The following is a 20,483-nucleotide window of genomic DNA, read 5'->3' as shown; positions in this document are numbered from 1 at the left end:
GAGGCGTATTAGTAAATATTAAACGAGTTACTATATCAAATTTCCATCGATTGTCAATATTAAAACACTCATATTTTTTGTTAAAAGATTGAATTTTTTTTTGTTAGAAAACTAACATTTGATTATTATTTTTCTTATTATAAAATATATGTATTTAATTATGTTGTTTTATTTCATAAACGACGATTACCGCCAAATTGGATATTACTCCTCTTGTAAAACTATACTTTTTAGTTCCAAAATTGTACAATATAACTTGGCGAGTCTGAATTCCAATTTTAAGTAACACACGTACCAGATGTTTGTGTGAAATTTCTTATCCATTCTAAATATTCCTTGACCCTTGTGTAGATCCCAGGTTCATTCTTCCGAGCACATCCATCTCCTCTACTAACTATACCAACAATAAATGCTCTTTTGTGCTTGTGGCCGATCCATTTCCACAGTGGGCCTCCTATAATTAAACTGTCATTTTGCATTGTGGATAAAAATTTTGGGTGCTGTGATATCGATATAAAATCCACTTGAAAATGAAATTTTACTTATGTAATTCTCAACCTAACTCTAAGTACAGAGCTTTTAAAAATGAAGAATGTATCATGTACCATATTTTCTGTAGTAAACTTGAGCATTAAAAAAATATATTTACATCGTTATAAAGCTACTGCTCAGCTAAATCAGCGATTCTCAAACTGTTATTCCTATTTTGGTACGTAGAAATAAATCTCCTTAACTACGGGAGAAGGGCGTAAGCCCTCATACAATAAAAAAATAATTTATTCAAAAAATTTCCATGCCAATAAGTCAAATTTTATAAATTTCGTCAAAAAGTAACTCCCGTCACTCCGGAGAAATATCCTAGTTACGCCAAACGTTGAGGAATCCATAACTACTCGTATTTTAAGCCTCGACTATTGTACATTCAGTTTATATATATATATTAATAAAACAAAGGTTGTCTGTATGTCAGCCAAGATCTTATTTTTAGTATGCGCTTAATATTTAAGAACTGGGAGACTACTTGATCTAATAAACAACCATGTAGCAACGAGGGTGTGTACTTAAAGCTCAGCATGAAATATTAAAAAGAAAAGGGGAGTACATATACATATTAATAAAAAAAGTGTATGTCTGTTTGTCCACCCTTAATAACTCCGAGCAATGTCAGATACTACCCCTAGTAAACGATAATGCTAAGACTTGGAGATCTCAGGTGTTAGATACTGTAAAAAGTTTGAGAACCATTTAAATAAACATAGATTATTCTTTGATTTTTTTATTCATGGTATGAAAAAATAGTTGATTTTGGCCTTAGTTTTTGTCGTTTAACATGTCAAAAATAAGTGTTTTTTTTTTAAATTTTAATCTTTGCAAAATTTGACTAATAGATCTTTAAAAGTACATATTTGTATATAGAGTGTTTCAGGCATTGAATCTTTTAGAGTTACATTGAGGTGTAAATCCAAAATATCATTTTCGATTAGAAGTGTTTTCTTTTTTTAAGTTATCATGGAATAATTAAAATTTATATTATGCATCAGAGGTCTACCATGAAAATTCAAAGGGTTGTTGGGTCGTAATTTAGAAAAAAGGCCACATTTATTCATCTGTTTATTTGTAGTTTTCAAAAGAGGACCTGTAGGCAAAAAGTAAGTAGGTTGTTGGGAGCGGGTGACCTCTCCCTAGGGATGAAAACGTGTGTATTTTGGACATGTTAAAAAAAAAAGAAACCGAAAATCAACATGGTAACACTGACAATTTGAAGAATATTTTGGAGAAAATTAAGCTGTTATGACGTTTCATTAGATAAGCTAAAATCAGCTGTAATGAAGGAAGAGGTATAGAGGAAATATACACAAGAATTGCTCCGATGTCAATCCCCAATTCTACTCCGAGTCCAGCAAGGACTTCCAATTATAATTCTGCAACACATTTTTAAGATTACTCTATGTCTTTCATGACACATTCGAATATTCAATCAGGTTACAAATATAATTGAATGCAGTAGAAAATAAGGAAATAAAATTCATTCTTCAGATTACCAATTCCAAAAAAAGGACTAGCTAAAAAATACAGACGATATACATCACTAACCTTTCCCCTCACGATGCGACACATGCCCCCAGTACTTTAACCATAAAGTCATTTAGCCACAAGGATATTTCACCTTCATATATAAATAAATTATATTAAATGAATAAATATAGGTAATTATTTTTTATTTTTGGGTCAAATTGGCGTTCCCTTTGAGTTTTTTAATCAAACGCGCGTTAAATGGTTGATTTATGTTATAATAATGATAGAATTATGCTTGGTCGTTAATCCATGAGTCTTTTCGAATATCAATAATCCATCATCTACAGTAATGATTGATAACCAAAAAATAATTTTCACTTCTTCCATTAATATTGTTACGTGTTTTTGTATATTTATTATTATACATAATTGTATAACCTTTTATCTGGTATACCGGGCATTGCCCGGAGTTTTTACGCGTCGACGTAGAGACAAACATTAATTTAATAATATTCAAGATAACTCTCTAAGAAATACTCAGTGTCAAGGTGGGGTTACTGAAGTGCTTAAGCACAATTTATTAAGCATTCATTCTTCCAATGATTTAAAAAATTGTTATCCTTATATCTACTAACTTTTTTATTTTCGAAAATAATTTATGGAGTGAATTGCAATAATAATAATAGAAAGGGAGAAATTATGATTGCTTAATGAGTAGGTAAGGACTTACTTCAGTGAACCCACATGAACTTTCCGTTTTTCATTGCACCCTTAGTGATGAAAATCGGCTGTATTTTTTAGCACACCAATTTTTTTAGTTGGCAAAATGAAGAGTAAATTATCTTTGACGATTTGACTTAAACAATTTTAAAAGAACACCAATTTTAACCAAAAATTGAGGCAATGTGATTTTTAAGGCGAAATATTCTGGAGCAAAATAGTTTATACGAAATAACATGGACCACGTATTTGTGTTTTACTTTTCGAAAATGATTTTATTTGTATGTACCTGAATCACCAGTGCATGCATCCTGGCCTCCATATACTGGGGTTCTCTGACTGATAACATTTTTTATTTCCATAAATTTAATCGTTTTTAGCTTCAGACGAAGTGCTTTATATTTAGTACTTTTCATAAATACTCTATTTGCGGCACAAATTTCTGTATCCGGCTTATTCTTTCCAAGAAGGAGCTCGCATTGTTCCTGAAGGAAAAAATACATAATTATATATTTTTTATAAAAATGAAAATTGATGGAGCGACGTAGCTCAATGGACTACGCGCTGCGGAGAAATTATTCCCTTGAGGTCTATGTGCGTAGAATCGATACTTTTGTCTCTCCTAGAAAATAAAATATACTGGTTTGGGAAGCAAAATGTGCACTCTTAATTAATGTTAATTTTCTCATTTATAGAGAAAGGTTTAGTAATTATTTTTTGACATTCTGGTTCAGCCATCGTTTGTGAATATACAAACTATTATTAACATTTTGTCATCTCGTCATCATGAGTGAGCAAAAAGTCAACTTCAGCATCTTTGTATATCTGACATGTGCTGCGCAGAAGTTGATGAGGCGAGGACTATGGACATTGTAAAGTGCTCCAGTAGCCTGATTTTCAAAGTGGCCAAGATGAAGCATAACGAAGGGGTGTACTGTACCAAGCATCTGGCCCAAAAAATTCTCTTCAACATCGTGGCCTCTGATGGGAAGAAGATCCATCCTCTTTTCTTCAAGACCGAGGAGAAAAATGGCCAGGAGACCGACTTAAAAGTGCCACGGTACACCATCTTGGCATGGCTAAAGGCCAACTTCCCGGAAGGTGACTATGTGGACATGCATCTGCTAAGTCCCAAAATTTCTGCTCCGACAAATGGCTGGATTATGGTCCAAAGAGATGTGACCCCCTTCCTCACCAGATTTGAGCCTGCTGTACTCTACTGTGTTGGGCACCTTGGATAGGGAAACCAACAAAGCCCCACACACAAATGTGGACTCACTGAAGGCTGCCATAGTATCTGTGTTGGACAATTTGTCAGTGGAGTTTTTCATCAACTCCTACAAGGCCTTCCGGAGACATGTAAAGGATGTGATTGATCCTGCAGGTGGCCATATTAAATGACCAATTTTGCAATACCCTTACTCACTACTTTGGTTATTATTTTTTGTTATTGAAAATAAAAATTATTCAAGTATTTCTAAAGCAACCTCTAGAATCCATGATTTGCTCCCAAACCCTGTATATTATATTATGTAGGTATATGGACTTCAATGACAATTCTTAGGTAAGATTAAGTAATTCTAATACTATAGAGTGTTTTCAGTAGCGCCATAATTTAAGGAGATATCATTTTGGGTACTCAAAGTTGATATTTTTACTTCATAAAATAGGTTAATTTCCAATAAATCTTGATGGGCTTTAAAAATTAAACAAGACTTAAGACCTACATTGAATACAACTTCAAGCCAATGATAAACACTGATATTTGAATTATATTACAATAATATGTACTAAAAAATGGCTAGATTTGTACATTTTTTTCTTTTTTTTTGATGAATTATAGACAAGAAAAGTAGGATACTTAGCGAAAATTATGGAAATAAGATTATATAAAGATGTAAAGTATAAGTCTTATTATTTGTTGTTCCCATTTTGACATCAAATAGTTGACTTTTTTCCTTGATATCAATGAAAAAATGGAGTTATTGCTATAAAAATTGTTAATTAGGCCCCGAAAATTGCCGGCATTAACAATGCCGACATCACGAGAAAACACCCTATGCACAAAAATATAAACTTTATATATTTTTGTCAACTCTGGATATTTCTTTTTCTTTTATCCTAATCAGTGATCTGAACCTTTGATTGGTTAAATTAGAATTAGTTATTCTCAAACTGTCAACAATTCACAACAAATTTCGAAAATAATTTCATGGATGACTACCATCTGATTTTGGTAACTTTTGTTTCTATGCTATATCTGTGGCTCTCTGCTTTATTCGGTTGACGAGTATACCTCTCATGTAATCTCACTCAAGTAAAAGTTCAATAACTTGATAACCCTGTTTTCATGCTCAAACAAAACAGCAGGCTTAGCTGGATGATAGTGCACGAAACCTCGTAATAACATTTCTCCTAATACAGCGGTTCCCAAACTTTTTGTGCCCAAGGCACACCAAAAGACAAATAAACATTTCTTTACTTAACTATTTCAATTAAACCAATCATTTGGAGCTATCCCAAATACTGTTTAGTTGTCACAAATCGTGTGGTACACTTGAACTTGCCTCAAGAAACACGGTTTGGGACTCAATTTCATAATTGTTATTCATAGATATTTGAATATTTGGCAGAATTACCGTTAGATATAATCAAGCACAAATATTACCTTCTGATTTATACACTCCTGCCCTCAGCTACTTTTGAAAGAGTATTTCCTTAAGGTGGTCTATTATTTAAGGATAGACGTCAGATTTTAAAAGATTAAAACTTTGAAAAAAACACAAAAAAACTTTTGTCAATGTATCAAATATTTAATAGTTAAAACTTTGGATTAATAATTTAATAGATTTTTATTAAATATTCTTCTGCCTTATTTCTCTTCATTTTTTGGAATAAATAATATATTTCAGGAAATTAATTGCAATCATAAAGAGTTGACAAATTCAAATACTCTTATACAAGCCAAAAAAAACCCAAAAAAACGAGCGGAATTGAGAGTGTTCACAAAATTAGTAACTGAGCGGGAGTGTACTCAGGATTTCTTGAGCGGAGTAATGCTCTGGATAAATCAGATAAGCTTACAGGTTTCTAGTCTTATATGGATAAATTACTGAGATTAGAAAAGGAAAAAAAGGTATTTTGGTTTTTTTTTTATTCTTTGCCAAATCATTGCTGTGATAAATCGCTAGGAACACTGAAAGGAATATGGAATGATATCTTATTTTGGCGTGAGCTTATTTTGACCTAAGTGCAAAAGAATTTACTCATATTAATAACGTTAATGCATTAAATTGAAAATTTAACATCTTTTCATATCTTAACTATGTCAAAAATAATTACTTTTTATATATATTTTTTTTTACCTTTGGAATCAGATCTAACTTGATTTCCTGTAACACGTCATGTAAAAAGCTTTTGAAGTGGCAGTTTTGACTACAGTAACCCCAATTGCTCGTACTGGTGATTAATACAAATTATGTACATCTTCATTCTTATTTAATTTTATGAACATTTTTATAAATATTTGCTACAAGCTTCAGCTTTGAACCAGGTGACAATTTTTTAGTGTTGAATCAGTCCAACAAAACTAAAAAGGCTCTATTATTTTTTGAAGTTCTAGAACTAGTGCTTATCGGTTTTTATGGTAACTACAACAGCTGAAATAACATAGTTATTTACATACACAATGGAGGGGCTTGTAAGGAGAAGCCCTGGAGGGGCTTTAGCCCCCTCCCGAATAATTTTATATTTGAAATTTTATTAAATTTATCAAAAAAAAATTCCTAAAAATTTATTTGTCTATGAATATCAATGGATTTTTAAAATTTTTCAAGGAAATATTTAATATTTTTTCTAAAAAATTTTATTTTTGAAATATAATTTTATAAATTTTTTTCCACAAAATTTAATTTTGTGAGTATAGCTATAGATTTTTGAAATTTTTTTCTCAAAATTTAATGATCTGTTAATAGCTATCAAATTGTTTTCCCAAGAAATTTATTTTGTCCGTGAATATATACGGATTTTTGAAATTTTTCAAGGAAATATTTAATATTGAAAGTTTTTGCAAAAAATTTTATATTTGAAATATCATTTTATAAATTTATTTCGAAAAAAATTAATTTTGTGAGTATAGCTATCGATTTTTGAAATTTTTTTCTAAAAATTTAATGGTCTGTTAATAGCTAGACCCCCTTACGACACATTGATTATATATTTGCAATTGCATTCATAAAGTTTTAGACCCAAAAGTTTGTCAAACTGCTTCAATCTAGGATTCCATAACTCATGTAAAAAATATGGTACGGGTTAAGAGTGGTAAGTGGTGGAAGGAAGGGGCTGTTTTTTGTTTTTTTTTGTCAATTGTTATGAATTTTTAAAATTTTTTCTGAAAAAATTTAATGTTTCTAATTTTTTTTCGTATTTTTTTCCTAAGATATAATTTTTGAATTTTTTCCCCCTAAAAATTTAATTTGTTGTGAACGGCTGTGGATTTAAAAAAATCAAAAATCAAAAAAATTTAATATTCCAAATTTTTTTCCAAAAAATTAATTTTTTGTAAAAAGCTGTGGACTTTTTTTTTTTTTTTTTAAAAAATATAATATTGCAAATTAAATTTTGAAATTGATACCGGTAAGTCATATGTTGTACAACTCTAATGATACTAATTGTATATCAAGTTGCTTTGAAATTATATAACTACTAAATGAATGGAAATGTACTCTTTTATAATGGTTTTTAGACCCGGTAAACACAATTCCCACAATTGTTATAAGAATGAAGATGTTATAATGAAATATCCCTGTTTGGTCTCGTTGCTTCCTTTGAATTATTTTTATCTGCATCCTCTCCGCAGTAGCCAGGATTATCTTTTTGAACTCCCTCAATGCATGTTCCACACCATCCATTGTCCCCTCTAGCTAGAAAATAAAAATAAACTATTTAATCAGGGGCAGTTTTAGAGGGCATATACCCTAGGCTCTGTTCCCAATTGAGAGCCTCGCATTTGGATATACAGGGTCCCACCTCTATTAAAAAACCAACAAGATTTTTTTAAACAGATTTTCTCCTAATTAATTATCCGATTTTAATAAAAACTAATACCAAATTAGAGCTGAATCAATTTTTTTTACTATTCTACATATATTAGGTGGACCGTAATGACAAAAATTGAGAAATTGGTATTGCCAGATATTTTTTATTTTCCATTCTATTCTTCTAAACAAGAAAATAAGTATCAAAAATGCAAAAAAAATAGTCATTTATGTACGTGTTTTGATTTGAAAATCAGTAAAAAGAAGGAAATTTTGGTATTATTGCTTTAAAATTATCGATTTGATCCAGTGACAGGATTTTTATTTTATTAAGTATTATAGATGAAACATATATTTTGCAAAAATATTTTTACAATATTTCTCTAAACTGCCTCATGATATGAGTATTTTAGTTCCAAACATGCTGCCAATAAATAAATATTATCTTTGAGTACCGCGTATTACGCTCTTGTATTTAGAAGTTTCTCTTCATTTTTATTACTCAAATCTCATTTTTTCATACAATGTGTCTTATATATTATTATTAAATATACTTTTGTTGTTCATTTAACCCAAATAAGACAACCATTTTATAACTTTGGACTACAAAAACTGTCAATGAAACTCTTAAAAATATGACCTTTTATTTATTATTCCTTAATTTCTAAGGTTGATTTGTGTTTTATTGAAGCATATTTATATTTTTATGTTCTACAAGTTTGATATTTTTCATTCATTATGAATATTTAATTTTTTTTTTACGATAAAACTAATCAATTGACTTTGAGGACTGACTACCGTCATAAAATACTCAGTGGCATTGTTCAAATGTTTTATATTCATAATTGAATTATCATCCCGATCGAGGTAAGGTGAACATTATGGCAGTACACTCATATCTCACAAACCACTTCCATTTCTTTTGTCTGTTATTTTTGATATCCTCAACTGTCTATATTTTTGCTTAGAGCTTGATAGTAAACATGCTCAGAGTGTATAAAATAGAAAAACTTTTATTCCATAGACTTGTTCAGATAGTGTGTGAAATTCATACCAATAAATTACCTCTATATCACATAATAACTGAGCTCAATGGTCCCAAAAATTGAGCTAACTCGTTTTTTAGGTATACTAGATTATATGAATAATATTTATCAATTTTATTATGCGTTTATTTATTATAAATAGGGAAACTTGGGAAAATTATTTGTGGCAACGTTCACGACTTTGAATTTAATTATAAATTCAGAAAATAAGCACAAATTTCCCTCTGTGGGAAATGTCTGGAAGTGTTGTTGATGATTTGTCTAATGATCAATTTTATGCTTATCACATTACCAAAATGATTATCTTAGGAATTACATATAAATAACTTCTCAACATGAAAATCCTGATTGTTTCACATTCAATACGGCTCATATCGACAAGTTGGTTCGTACAACTCTTCGTACCAAGGCATTGGTTGGCTGGAGATAAAAAAACAAAAACAGTTATGGCTTATAGTCGAGCTCAATATGAATTATTTAGTTCCATATATGGTTCGAAATTAAAGTAGATTTAAATATTTTAACCAGTCCATCACATATGTTATATCATATACAATTAATTTATAATATGAATAAAAAGATGCACTTTCAAAAAAAATGAAAAGTATGACCATGATATTTGTGGAGAAAGGTGTTTGACATGCTCACTCTGAGCATAATCTACTATCCTTACTATCAAGTTATGAACAAGAAGAATTCAGGATATCAAAATTAAGAGACAGAAGTGATTTGGGAGATATCAGTGTACGGCCATACTGTTAACCTAACCTCAATTGGGATGCTCCCTCAATTATTAATAACCCGGATTGGAACAACACCTCTGGTCTTTTTGTCAAGGAAGTCATTCTTCAACGTCAACTGATTAGTTTTGTCTCTTCACTGCTTCGATTTCTGAAAATACCATACCACACACAAGTTTTGAACATGTAGTAAAAGAAGTAACCAATGTTTCAGCTGAAATTTGTGGATTAATTTAGAGAGACTAAATCAGAGTAATATTAAAATTGCGTTTAATTTTCCCTATTAATGAAATAAAAAAATAATTAGAAGCAATAAATTATTCAAAGTTTTTTTTTGAAAGGTTAACAAAAAAATAATAATAATAAAAGTACGCTTAAATAAAAACAAATCAACCTTAGAAATTAAAGAATAATAAATAAAAGGTCGTATTTTTAAGAGTTTAATTTAAAGTTTTCATAGTCCTAAATTATAGATACGTTTTCTTATTTAGCATAACTGAACAACAAAAGTATATTTGATAATAATAAATAAGACACTTTGTACCAAAAAATGAGATTTGAGTAATAAAAATGAAGAGAAACTTCAAAATAAATGCGCGTAATACGCGGTACAAAAAGAGAACGAACATATATTCATGGGAACATGTTTGCAACTAAAATATACATATTATGAAATAAGTTAGAGAAACATTATAAAAATATTTTTGCAAAATATATGTTATATTTAAAATACTTAAATGTATAAAAATTCTGTAACTCTTCAAAAATTAAACTTTGAATAACAGTTGTTCACAAAAAGTTCTAATCGATAATTTTAATAAAACAACACCAAAATTTCCTTTTTTTTTCGTGGTTTTATAGATTTTCAAATCAAAACACGTCCATGTAGAACCATTTTTTTGGACGTTTGATTGTTATTTTCTTGTGAAGAGGAATAAAATACAAAATAAAAAATATCCGGCAATACAAATTTCCCAACTTTTGTCATTTTGGGTACAGTCTAATATATATGCTAGGACGTACCCGTATTTTCTGTTTTAATATCAAATTATTTTATATTTCCTTTAAAAAGCTCAAGAATTTAGCAAAACTTGTCGATAGACAAGATAATATTTAAAAATATTTACCTCCTTCAACCATAAGGAAGATTCATACTAAGACTAACTCGCTAATCTTCTTCTTAATTCCCTTTTTTTAATTCGTACTCAATATACGTTTTCCCTTTTTCTGTTTGTACAATAATTTGTTTTTGGATGTTCAAATTTTTTGGTGCATTTTCGAATACAACTCATAGGGGAGGGGCGTATTATAACTAAAGTATGAATCTGTCACTGTTTTGAAATAAATACCGTTTGCGTTTTTATCAGTGGACATACAACTATAATATTATATTTTATTAGATAAAGGAGTTGGTGTCTGTTTGTGTGTGTGTGTGTCCTTCATGGGTGCCCACACCGTTGAAGAGGGTGAAATTTTGCATAGATACCACTTTTGAACCTAGTCAGGCTAAGAAAGGGGTGCCCATTTTTTTATGAAAGGGCGGGGAGGGGTTATATAATGGGGGCTTATTCTATACTCTAAACACAAAAAACTGTTTTTTGGAGGTCAATGAGTCTATTTAAGAAGTTGAGTTATAATTCAAAAAGTGACTGGGATCTCAAAAAACAGCTAAATAAATACGAACGTTTTCAAAATTTCAGTTTCGTTTGTTTTTTTGAGCTTGCAAAAAAAAAGAAAGAACAATAAAATATTGGATTCGTAGATATTATAAAGTTTGTAAAAGTTTGTCTGAAGATTCGTTTGCATATAAGTATGCCACATAAAAAATTTGTTTATCTGAAATATCTGTCATTTTGTTAATTTGTTGACTGTGATGATAAAAAAATACATACATAACAATTAGTTCTGGGGTTCTGTCTAAAAATCCTAGACCCGTCAAAGACCGGTATGCTTTTTTGTGAGTCGAACAAATTCGTTCCTTTAGAGTAGTTCAGTCTGGATCCGTCTTAAAGAAAAAATTGTTATAGATCGGTCTTACAAAAATAAATTGGTCTGGATAAAATGATCACATAGAGTGATCAAATTTTGATTTCCAAAAAATAGTATACAAATGGAATTCGATTTGCGACAAGAGCTATACTTAGATGAAACAAAACATATGAAGAACTAGAATGGACACTCGGTAGAGCCCAAACCTCCACCTAGTTACTTATTCTGAAATAGATTTTTTGCTATATAAAGTATCTTTATTAAACCCACATAAGGACACCAATTTAAACTTTGTACCTCAATATGTCCCAAAATTATGGCTGATTATCTATTTGCAACGTTGTGTGTTACGTTTGAACACTCAATCTTTAATGGTCTCTTACTGTGACTATATTTAATGTTTGTTAGATACAAATCGAGCATTAAATTTTACTGGAGTCCTGGTGACCAACATACAACCAAACACACTTAGGCAAAAAGATACTTTGTAAAGTAAAACTTTTTTTTGTGTGTTTTTGTTGTAAAAAAAATTAGTTTAGATCTTGTTCGTTTTTACAAATTTTTATTGTGTGATTCTATATTTTAATTATATATATTTTTTAATTTTATTTTATCATTGCTTCTTCTTTGATCCCTTGAAGAAACTTATCATGAATTTATAAAAAAAAAAGTAATCATCCGCTCTAGACGGAATGTTATAGAGGATTTGTCTTTGGGAAAAGAGGTCAGTTAGTCAACTTAATTAATCCTATGCAAATCTGTATTCAATCTTTAATATCCAGCATAGCAAACACACGTGATATCGTTTGTGTTGTAAAAAACGAATAATGAAAAAGTGGAAAAATGAGGTCGAATGATTAAAATAAGATCAGTGTATTTATTATTCAATTTACGTTTTAACACTAAAACGACGATCATTTCATTTTATGAATTTTTTTTTTTTATTAGAAAAAGGAATATTTGAAATTTAATTTAATTTTTCAAACTTTTTCCAAAAAATTTAATTTTCTTTCAACAACTGGATATCTTTTAAATTTTACTACCAAACATATAATATTTGAATCTTTAAAAAAAAAATTATATCAAAAATTTAATTTTTGAATTTTTTTCCAAAAAAATTCACAATTTTTGTGAGCAACTGTAAATTTTGAAAAATTTTCTTCAAAATATTTAATTTTTATTAATAATTGTGGGTTTTTGTAATTTTTTTGCAAAAAATTTATTTTTTTGAGAATAGCCATGGGTTTTTTAATATAATTGTGGATTTTTGAAAAAATGTTAAATATGAAATTGCATATTTGAATTTTTTTTTCAAGAAATTTAATTTTTGAAACTTTTTTACCCAAAAAATTCCCCCCCCCCTCTCTAAAAAATAATACTGTGGACGACTTTGATTACAAAATTGCATTTTTTTAACTATTATTTAAAATATTTAAAATTAGAAATCAGGATTGCTAATTTTTACGAGAAATAATCGTATCAGAATAGGCATTGGGATTTTTTTCGGAATCGTCTCATCATTAATTATCTAGCATGAAATAGTTTTAGAGTCATTGCCTTTTTAATTATTCTAAAACTCTTTATTCTAACCCAGTTAACGTATGAATCATTGTTGTACGCACCGATTTTTACTTGTCCAAACATATTAGAATTCAATGTTTTGATACTCTGCAAAAAGTGAATACTTTGAGTGTCGAAATTATTGTTTTGATTCAAATAAAATTTTTGTTTATGAAATAAAGTTGTGTTGCAGATCAACTTTTTATTGATTCTAGCAATCAAAAAAATCACTCATAAATGATTTAGAGTACATTCAATTGAATGTTTCACTAATTTAAAACAATCCTGTGTACAGAGTGGAGAGTTTAAATCCGGAAGATGTAAGGATAATATATATTACCTACAGTTTATTTCTCATACTTAACTTTGTGTTTCAAAAGTAAAAAAATGAAATGTATAAATACTTGTGTTAAAACATTCGCTTAGAAGCTTTCCTTTTTGACTTTGAATATCTACTTTGGAAGCACCTATTGCAAATTAAAAAAGAGAAGAAGAATTGCATTTTCCTCTTTGTCTTTCCAATAAAGAACCTTTAGGGGGGAACTTTTTGCCATGCATACTCTTCTGAAATCTTCTACACCAAACGTTGGTTGATGATGGAGAATCCGTGAGCACACAGCTATGAAATAGCATATTACCATAATAAAACGGAAATTTACACCTGCAATTGAGAAATATACAAATTAGCTAAGGTTAATAGAAATACAAGGTTAGACCATCATGCAATCGGGCTTGCTAGAATTTTCAATCTGATGTGTTGTACCTACTGCTGGGCAAGACAGGCAGATTTTAACAAAACACGCAACCACTCATAGTATATGAAGTCACTATTGCTAGAATTTTCAATTTAATGTATCTTACCGACTCCTGGGTAAGAAAAATAGATTTTGACAAAACACACAACCTTGTATTTATATTAACATTGCAAATCAGCCAAAACTTTGAAATTTCCAGATAAAATGGAAAAGTATATAAAGGCTTATAACGAACTAACTGGATTGGATAGAGCCATACATTTTTCATTATTTGAAAGCTACATTTAATGATATTCAGTTATACATAATGAAGGCTACCTTCCTTTATTACCTCAGCCACCCGACGCTGAAAGCTTTGACATGCCCAACCGACCTCGTGCGGATACATCTATGCCTATTGCACGGGTTATATACTTTTTCAGGGCCACCACAGAGGAATGAAACTTGGCACAGGCCTCATGTCTTACCCTCCCCCAGAGATAAAAATCACATAGGTTCAGGTTCGGGCTGTTTGGATGGCAAAAATCCGGGCTCCAAAAGTGAGGACATTTTGTGGTCAAGACATTCTGCACTTTTTTTTGATTGTGGGCCAGTGCACTGTCTTTTGTCAACAAAATTCCAAAACCAAGCCCAATATATATATATAAATCCTGCGGCCACCCCTGATTATACTTTTTCGCCCCCTACTTATCAGACATTTTACTAAAATACGATCCATTTTTGATTGCTTAAGGGACTTCTTAGTTTAGTATCACAAAAACCGACAATTTTGATGAAAAATAAAGGAGTTGTACTTACTTTGTAAAAGGTGAAGGTCCATTACTTGTGGTGAGGCATTCCAAGTCACTTCTCATACCCCAACCAGCAACGTATGTCTGTCCGTGGGAATCTGGAAACTTAATCAAAATAGAAAATATATATATTACACTTGTAAATGGAATAAGGAATCTATGTATATCCTTTTTTGGTCCTTTCCTTGATATGAACGATAAATTAAAAATCAAAATATATTGTGTTTCATATTTTTTTTAAAAAACCATTGTTTAAGAAAGTATCTGTTTTTGCCATTTTTAATACTATTTTAGAATCTATATAGTTGAAATAATTTATTTTCGTTTTTGTCAATGATGTATGATAAAAAGCATTTATTTCAAAAATAGAAACAGATTTAGACTTTAGACATTAATAAAAGTTGTTCATAATTCTGAGTAACATTCCTAAGACTGTGTTTAATTCTGATCAGACTAGATTCCTGGGCTCTGGAGGGCGAGTTTGTTTTTCCGCTAATAGGTTGATTTTTTTCATAAAACAATATCGATTCCCCGTGTCTCAATTTTTTTTAGTTATGGGTTGTAGATTCGAAAATGCATCAAAAAAATTTAAAATCCAAAAACAAATTATTGTACAAACGGAAAAATGGAGAACGTATATTGAAGATTTATTTTTGTTTTCCTAAAACTTAAATATTTCAAATTTAATTTAACTTTTCAAATTTTTATTGTCAAAAAATTTTATTTTTTATTTTTTTAGAATAGCTGGATTTCCCAAAAATTTAATTTTGGAATTTTTTGTGAACTGTGAATTTTGGAAATTTTTTCAGGCTAGTCACGGATTTTTGAAATTTTTCTCAAAAAATTAGATATTTGAAATTTTGATACAAAATAAATTTTTTTTTTTTTGAAAATACCTGTGAATTTTTGTAATTTTTTGTCAAAAAAATTATAGTTTCACTTAATTTTTTCCAAAAATTTAATTTAATAAAGGAACGAATTAAACTCGTGCCTCAATGTAGCAGTGTATATCATTACATTTCTGGGTATTAGTGTTGGATTGCTCTAAAAAAATTAAAAAGACTCCAGTTAGGTCTTAATATAATTTGTCCATCCTAGGGCCCTTCCTTATTGGTCTGTTACTGTAACTAGAACGTATTTAGTAACTACGTTATTTGAGCCGTTGAAGTTTTCTGACAATCTCTTTGTTAGAGATGAAATAATTGAACTGTGATGAAGTAAGTATGTGGCTAGAGCTTTTTCTAGCTGCCATTATTTGTTTCTTTCGTTTTTATATTCTTTAATCCTATCTAGGAGGGAATAATATATAAAGATAGATAGGACCGTAGGATTGAAGGACCAACTTATTGATCCTTAGGACTGAATAATGGTGGAAAGGAGTAGGCCGATTAGAAAAAAGACTGAAAGGGGTAGAGAAAAAAAGACTGATTAGAGAAGCAGTCCAAGGACCGATACATCACTACTGGATATACAGATGTATTAAAATTCAACGTCAGCTAAAAGAAAGAAGTTGATTGGTGGACTTTTTATTATAGTATCAGAGTTGAATATCATTTATCTACCTTGTTGGAATTGTCGACTATTAATGCACGAAAAAAAAATGTGGCGTCCTATTATAACCTTGGTCAGCTGATACTTTGCATACTCATTTTTGTATCTTGTTGCCTCTATGTATTTAATTCTCTATGGTATTATTGTATATCATTTCACAGCAAAATACAATATATTTGCTACTGTAAGTTAGAAGACAAAACTGAATAAAAAAAAAATATATGCAATGAAGTCATAGTATATGTTAGTCTAATAATATTAAAAGATACTTAAAATGGTGCATTTTTAGTTGTCAATTAATTAATTTCAATTTAATATCACATCAAATATGATATTTAATATTAGTAGAGCAAGTTGTGAGATAAACATATAAAGCTTTTCATTATACATTTTGAATTTTAATAGGGTGTTTTGCCCACAAACAAAATATATATGGCCAAAAATTAATTTTTTAATCTAGTAACTTACGAATATCAATGATACGGTGTATTGTACCTACAAGATTTTGGTCTTATAAGTTATCTACAACATTAAATGAATTACGAGTGTCGTTTGATAAATCTGCAAAGTCCAAGGGATGGCACTACTGGTATGTATGGTTAGTAGCATCTCTTGGAAGAATACACACCAAATTACAGCCAGATCAGTGAACTTCTTTTGGTTTGGTATTTGTTTGAATCGAGAAATCGTCTGGAAAGATTATGGCGACCGTCTTTTGGTTCCACAAGGAATAATCCTCATCGACTATCTGGAAAAGGGTGCATATTATTCATCGTTATTGCACCGTTTGAAAATCGAGCTACAATAAAAACACCCATGATTGGCTCACAAAAAGTTATTTTCTATCACGACAAGGCAACAGCTCACACCTCAGCAGTTGTGGTCTCAAAATTAATGGAAGAAGGGTTCCAACTGGAGATGCCCACAGCACTAGCAATCTCAAGCACATTCATTTTTCTGTCATTTATCACAATATCATGAATTTTATCAATGATTTCGGGAGTAGTAACCTCAACAGGGGTCCAGAACGTTCAGTGTCACTTGTGGCCATGTGACCACTCCAAAATTTTTGAAACTACTTATAAACTGCTCTAATCGAAGGTGCAAAGTCCCCATAATGTTTATCAAGCTCCTTATTACAAAACGCATCAGGAGGCGTTTTGTTTTTCATAAAGTAATGTTTAATCAACACACAAAATTATCCTTTCGTCCATTTTTTGAAAATCCCTTCACTTCCTCGATTCAAACGAATGCCAAACAGAAAGATATAGACTGATCTAGCAGAACGTTGGTCTGTGTTCTTGCAAGAGATGCTACTAACTAAATATTACCATGATACGCGCAAGTACTTCATCTCTTGGATTATGCAGAGAATTTTCAACCACCCTCGTATTAGTTCTAAGATTTGACGAAATATTTGAGGAACATTAAAATAATTACTTTGTGCCCAAAGGGTAAACATATTGGCATAATCTTGGAATCAATATGAATTGGTTTTTGTAGTTCCAATAAGGCAATGTCATGGTAGTTATCCTGTAAAATATATAATTTAAAATATTATAATTTGAGTTTGAAATTTTCTCAAAGGATAATGTATTATTTATACCTTGTATTTTGGATAAATGATTACTCTGCATTTTCAAACGTTTAATTTCATTACTTGAAAGACTATTATTGCCTATTCAATTGTTATATAAGATTTCTTTTAAAAAGGTGCCTAGGTTATTTATAAGAAGCACTTCTAAAAATAAAGACATTTGCAGTACATCAACTCAAAACTCTTCTCTTCAAAGAAAAAAAAATCATACTATATTTTATTACTTCATATACTAAAGAGTGGGACCCAAAACTTGAACTATTATTTAATTACTTTTAATTCCATTTAGTTTTAATTCTGAGGCTTCATTATGTCATTAAAAGACAGCTGAAGCGAAAATAAACAAATATTGTTGCTATCCCATGTATCTGTATAAAAATGTCGGAGTAACAACAAAAAAGGCAACACTTTTGCAATCTTATCCGCACCGATATCCGAATTTGGATTTGCTCCGAGTTGCTATCATGACAACGCGGTACACAATGGACACAGCCTTCATAGTAAAAAAAACCCTGCCAATCTGCTCCCCGTTGCATTGAGGCTGCTATTGTTTGTTAAGGAGGAGATAATGAGTAAAAATATGGCTAAATGTAGTATTTAAACATATCACAAATTGGTTTTGAGTGGTCTTTTCTTGATTGCAAGAAAATCAGGTTTTTAGTTATTTAATCATGGTACAGGGTTGTCTTATGAAATATGATCACTTACTAATTCAATAATTAATAAAGGTTAAGCGACTGAAATTAATTTATATATCGATATATCAAAGTATAAACAATTAGTAACAAAACAAAATAAATCTGAGCTCCCTAGCTTACGTACAAGTTAAGAAAACGATACTTGAACGTGACCTACGAATTTTCATTTGCCCACTCCAAGTAGTTGGACGTCTCCACGACCACCATTCAGGGCGTTAGCAAGTCCGAAACATTGTAAAGGTAAAAGGGCTCTGTCAAAAAGACCAAGTTGTACCTAGAGGATTTAAAGAAAATAGCCCAGGCCAATCCTCCCAAGTCAATGAGAGCCCATGCAACATCTCGGGGTTTCACACCAGACTGTCCAGAGAACTATCAAAAAAGTTTGTGGAAACAGCCTTGTGAGTGTGGAGAGGTCACATTTGACACCACAATGAAAGAAACCCATCCCTCCGATGAAAGACTCTTTTGAATTAGTCTTTTGAGTACTTTTTTGACACTTGGCCCCCCCCAGCCCTAATGCAACCCCCTCGAGGACTACATCAGCAGTGGTGCCAGGCCTTCCGCCGGCGTCACCTAGAAGCCATGATTGTTGCTAAGGGCGGCTAAACTAATGATTAAGAGAGCTCAGACAAACATTTATTTATAGTATACATTTTGTTGAAATTATATTGTTAATTAATACATTTTATCTTGTTGAATTTTAAAATTCAAATTGTACAGATTTTAATGGACCACTCGGTACGGGCAAGTTTTTGGGTCCCTACTCTGAATATAAATGATCCAATATTTAATTGACTAATTTCTGTCAACTATGGACTTAATATTCTAATTTATGGGATATGTTGAGATACCCAAAAATTATAAGTATAGTTTAAAGATTTTCTTCAATTTACAATACTTTTTTGGCTCTGCATGGCCTTTCAAATATAATATATGATGATTTAAAAGAAAAAAAAATGGTACTAAATTTTTTCTGACTTCATGTGCAATTTGCAGTGCCTTCAAAGGATGAATTACAAAGCATGCATTTAAGAAGAAAGATTTAGCAGAGATTTCAATAAAATAATTGAAGGATCATTTTTGATGTCATCCATATTTTTTTTTTAATATTCCTATCTTGCTTTTGTATTGATGGATCAAATATATAAATAACTATGTATAAGTTATGTTAATTATTAAGTCATTTCGAGTAATGAAGTTTCTTAACTTAAAACTTTTTTGAGTAATTGTGGATGTCTTGGAAGAAGTGTCATATCAGATAATCCCACAATGGCTTCCAAATGCGTGGATGCTTCATAGTCCAATTGTGTATTTCCCTACGTAATAAAAAAATTAAGCAAATACTCATCCCGTATCAATAATTGGTCCTATAAACGTTCTACCTGTAAATCACTAAAACATGGATTAAAAATGCAAAAGCAATGCGCAGCACTTAGAACCCATTGTCTATTAATCAACGATCCTCCACAAAACGAGAGGGAGGAATGTGTTCCAACAGTTCTAATGGATATCCTTACCATCCAGGGTCGATTTGATGGTTCATATCCGTGAACTATACGATAGTTTGGAACTTTGTTCTTTCTTTTAACTGAGCCTTCATTTGCAATTCCACAATGGCATTGATGCTGAATGATGTCAAAGATTTCCTTTTTGGATATGATGCATTCGCCGAGAATTACGGCTGTGAGAAGGAAGATGAGCCCAGTAGCCAAGTTTGTTCGAAGCATTCTATTGCTGCTGCGTTAAAAATCTCGGATAATATATCAATTGAATCTTTCTCTATGTACTCAGTCAGTACTAAGTTATACACATATACATTTAGTGATGTATCGACTCTCCTATTCAAAAATAATACGGTTATAGAGATATCCACTTTTTGAAATTTGAAGATATCGATGAAAATATTTCTAGAAAACCCGATTACTCTCTGTTGTTTCCGAATGCAAATATTTGATGCATAAATGCCAGTTTAAAGGGGGAGAAG

At 30.6% G+C, this 20,483-nt stretch overlaps 1 protein-coding gene across 2 annotated transcripts; it reads right to left on the bottom strand.

Annotated features, from left to right (window-relative positions):
• Nucleotides 1-149: 149 nt before the first annotated feature.
• LOC121129631 (uncharacterized) lies at nt 150-20,271 on the bottom strand. 2 transcript variants are annotated; one of them, XM_071893450.1, is made up of 10 exons: nt 20,017-20,271; nt 17,645-17,737; nt 16,673-16,699; nt 14,661-14,758; nt 13,638-13,768; nt 13,512-13,574; nt 7,544-7,658; nt 6,102-6,198; nt 3,026-3,221; nt 150-454 (listed from the first exon to the last, which is right to left on the bottom strand). In XM_071893450.1, exons 1-10 carry the CDS (start codon nt 20,224-20,226, stop codon nt 279-281), a joined length of 1,206 nt encoding a protein of 401 aa, XP_071749551.1. In that variant the 5' UTR covers nt 20,227-20,271; the 3' UTR covers nt 150-278. The 2 variants fall into 2 exon arrangements, with proteins under 2 accessions (XP_071749551.1, XP_071749552.1); XM_071893451.1 differs by lacking the exon at nt 16,673-16,699.
• Nucleotides 20,272-20,483: the final 212 nt, after the last annotated feature.

Source organism: Lepeophtheirus salmonis, chromosome 14 (genome assembly GCF_016086655.4).
Source record: "Lepeophtheirus salmonis chromosome 14, UVic_Lsal_1.4, whole genome shotgun sequence".
Taxonomy (NCBI): Eukaryota; Metazoa; Arthropoda; class Copepoda; order Siphonostomatoida; family Caligidae; genus Lepeophtheirus; species Lepeophtheirus salmonis.
Note: the sequence above shows the minus strand (reverse complement) of the source record. Positions and strands in the feature narration are given on the sequence as shown.

Coding starts and splice junctions, on each gene's coding strand:
- LOC121129631 (XM_071893450.1), bottom strand. CDS start 20,226: ATGCTTCGAACAAACTTGGCTACTGGGCTCATCTTCCTTCTCACAGCC. Junction 13,769..14,660: donor GGACCTTCACCTTTTACAAA/GTAAGTACAACT, acceptor TCTCAATTGCAG/GTGTAAATTTCCGTTTTATT. Junction 13,575..13,637: donor CAAAAAGTTCCCCCCTAAAG/GTTCTTTATTGG, acceptor AATTTGCAATAG/GTGCTTCCAAAGTAGATATT.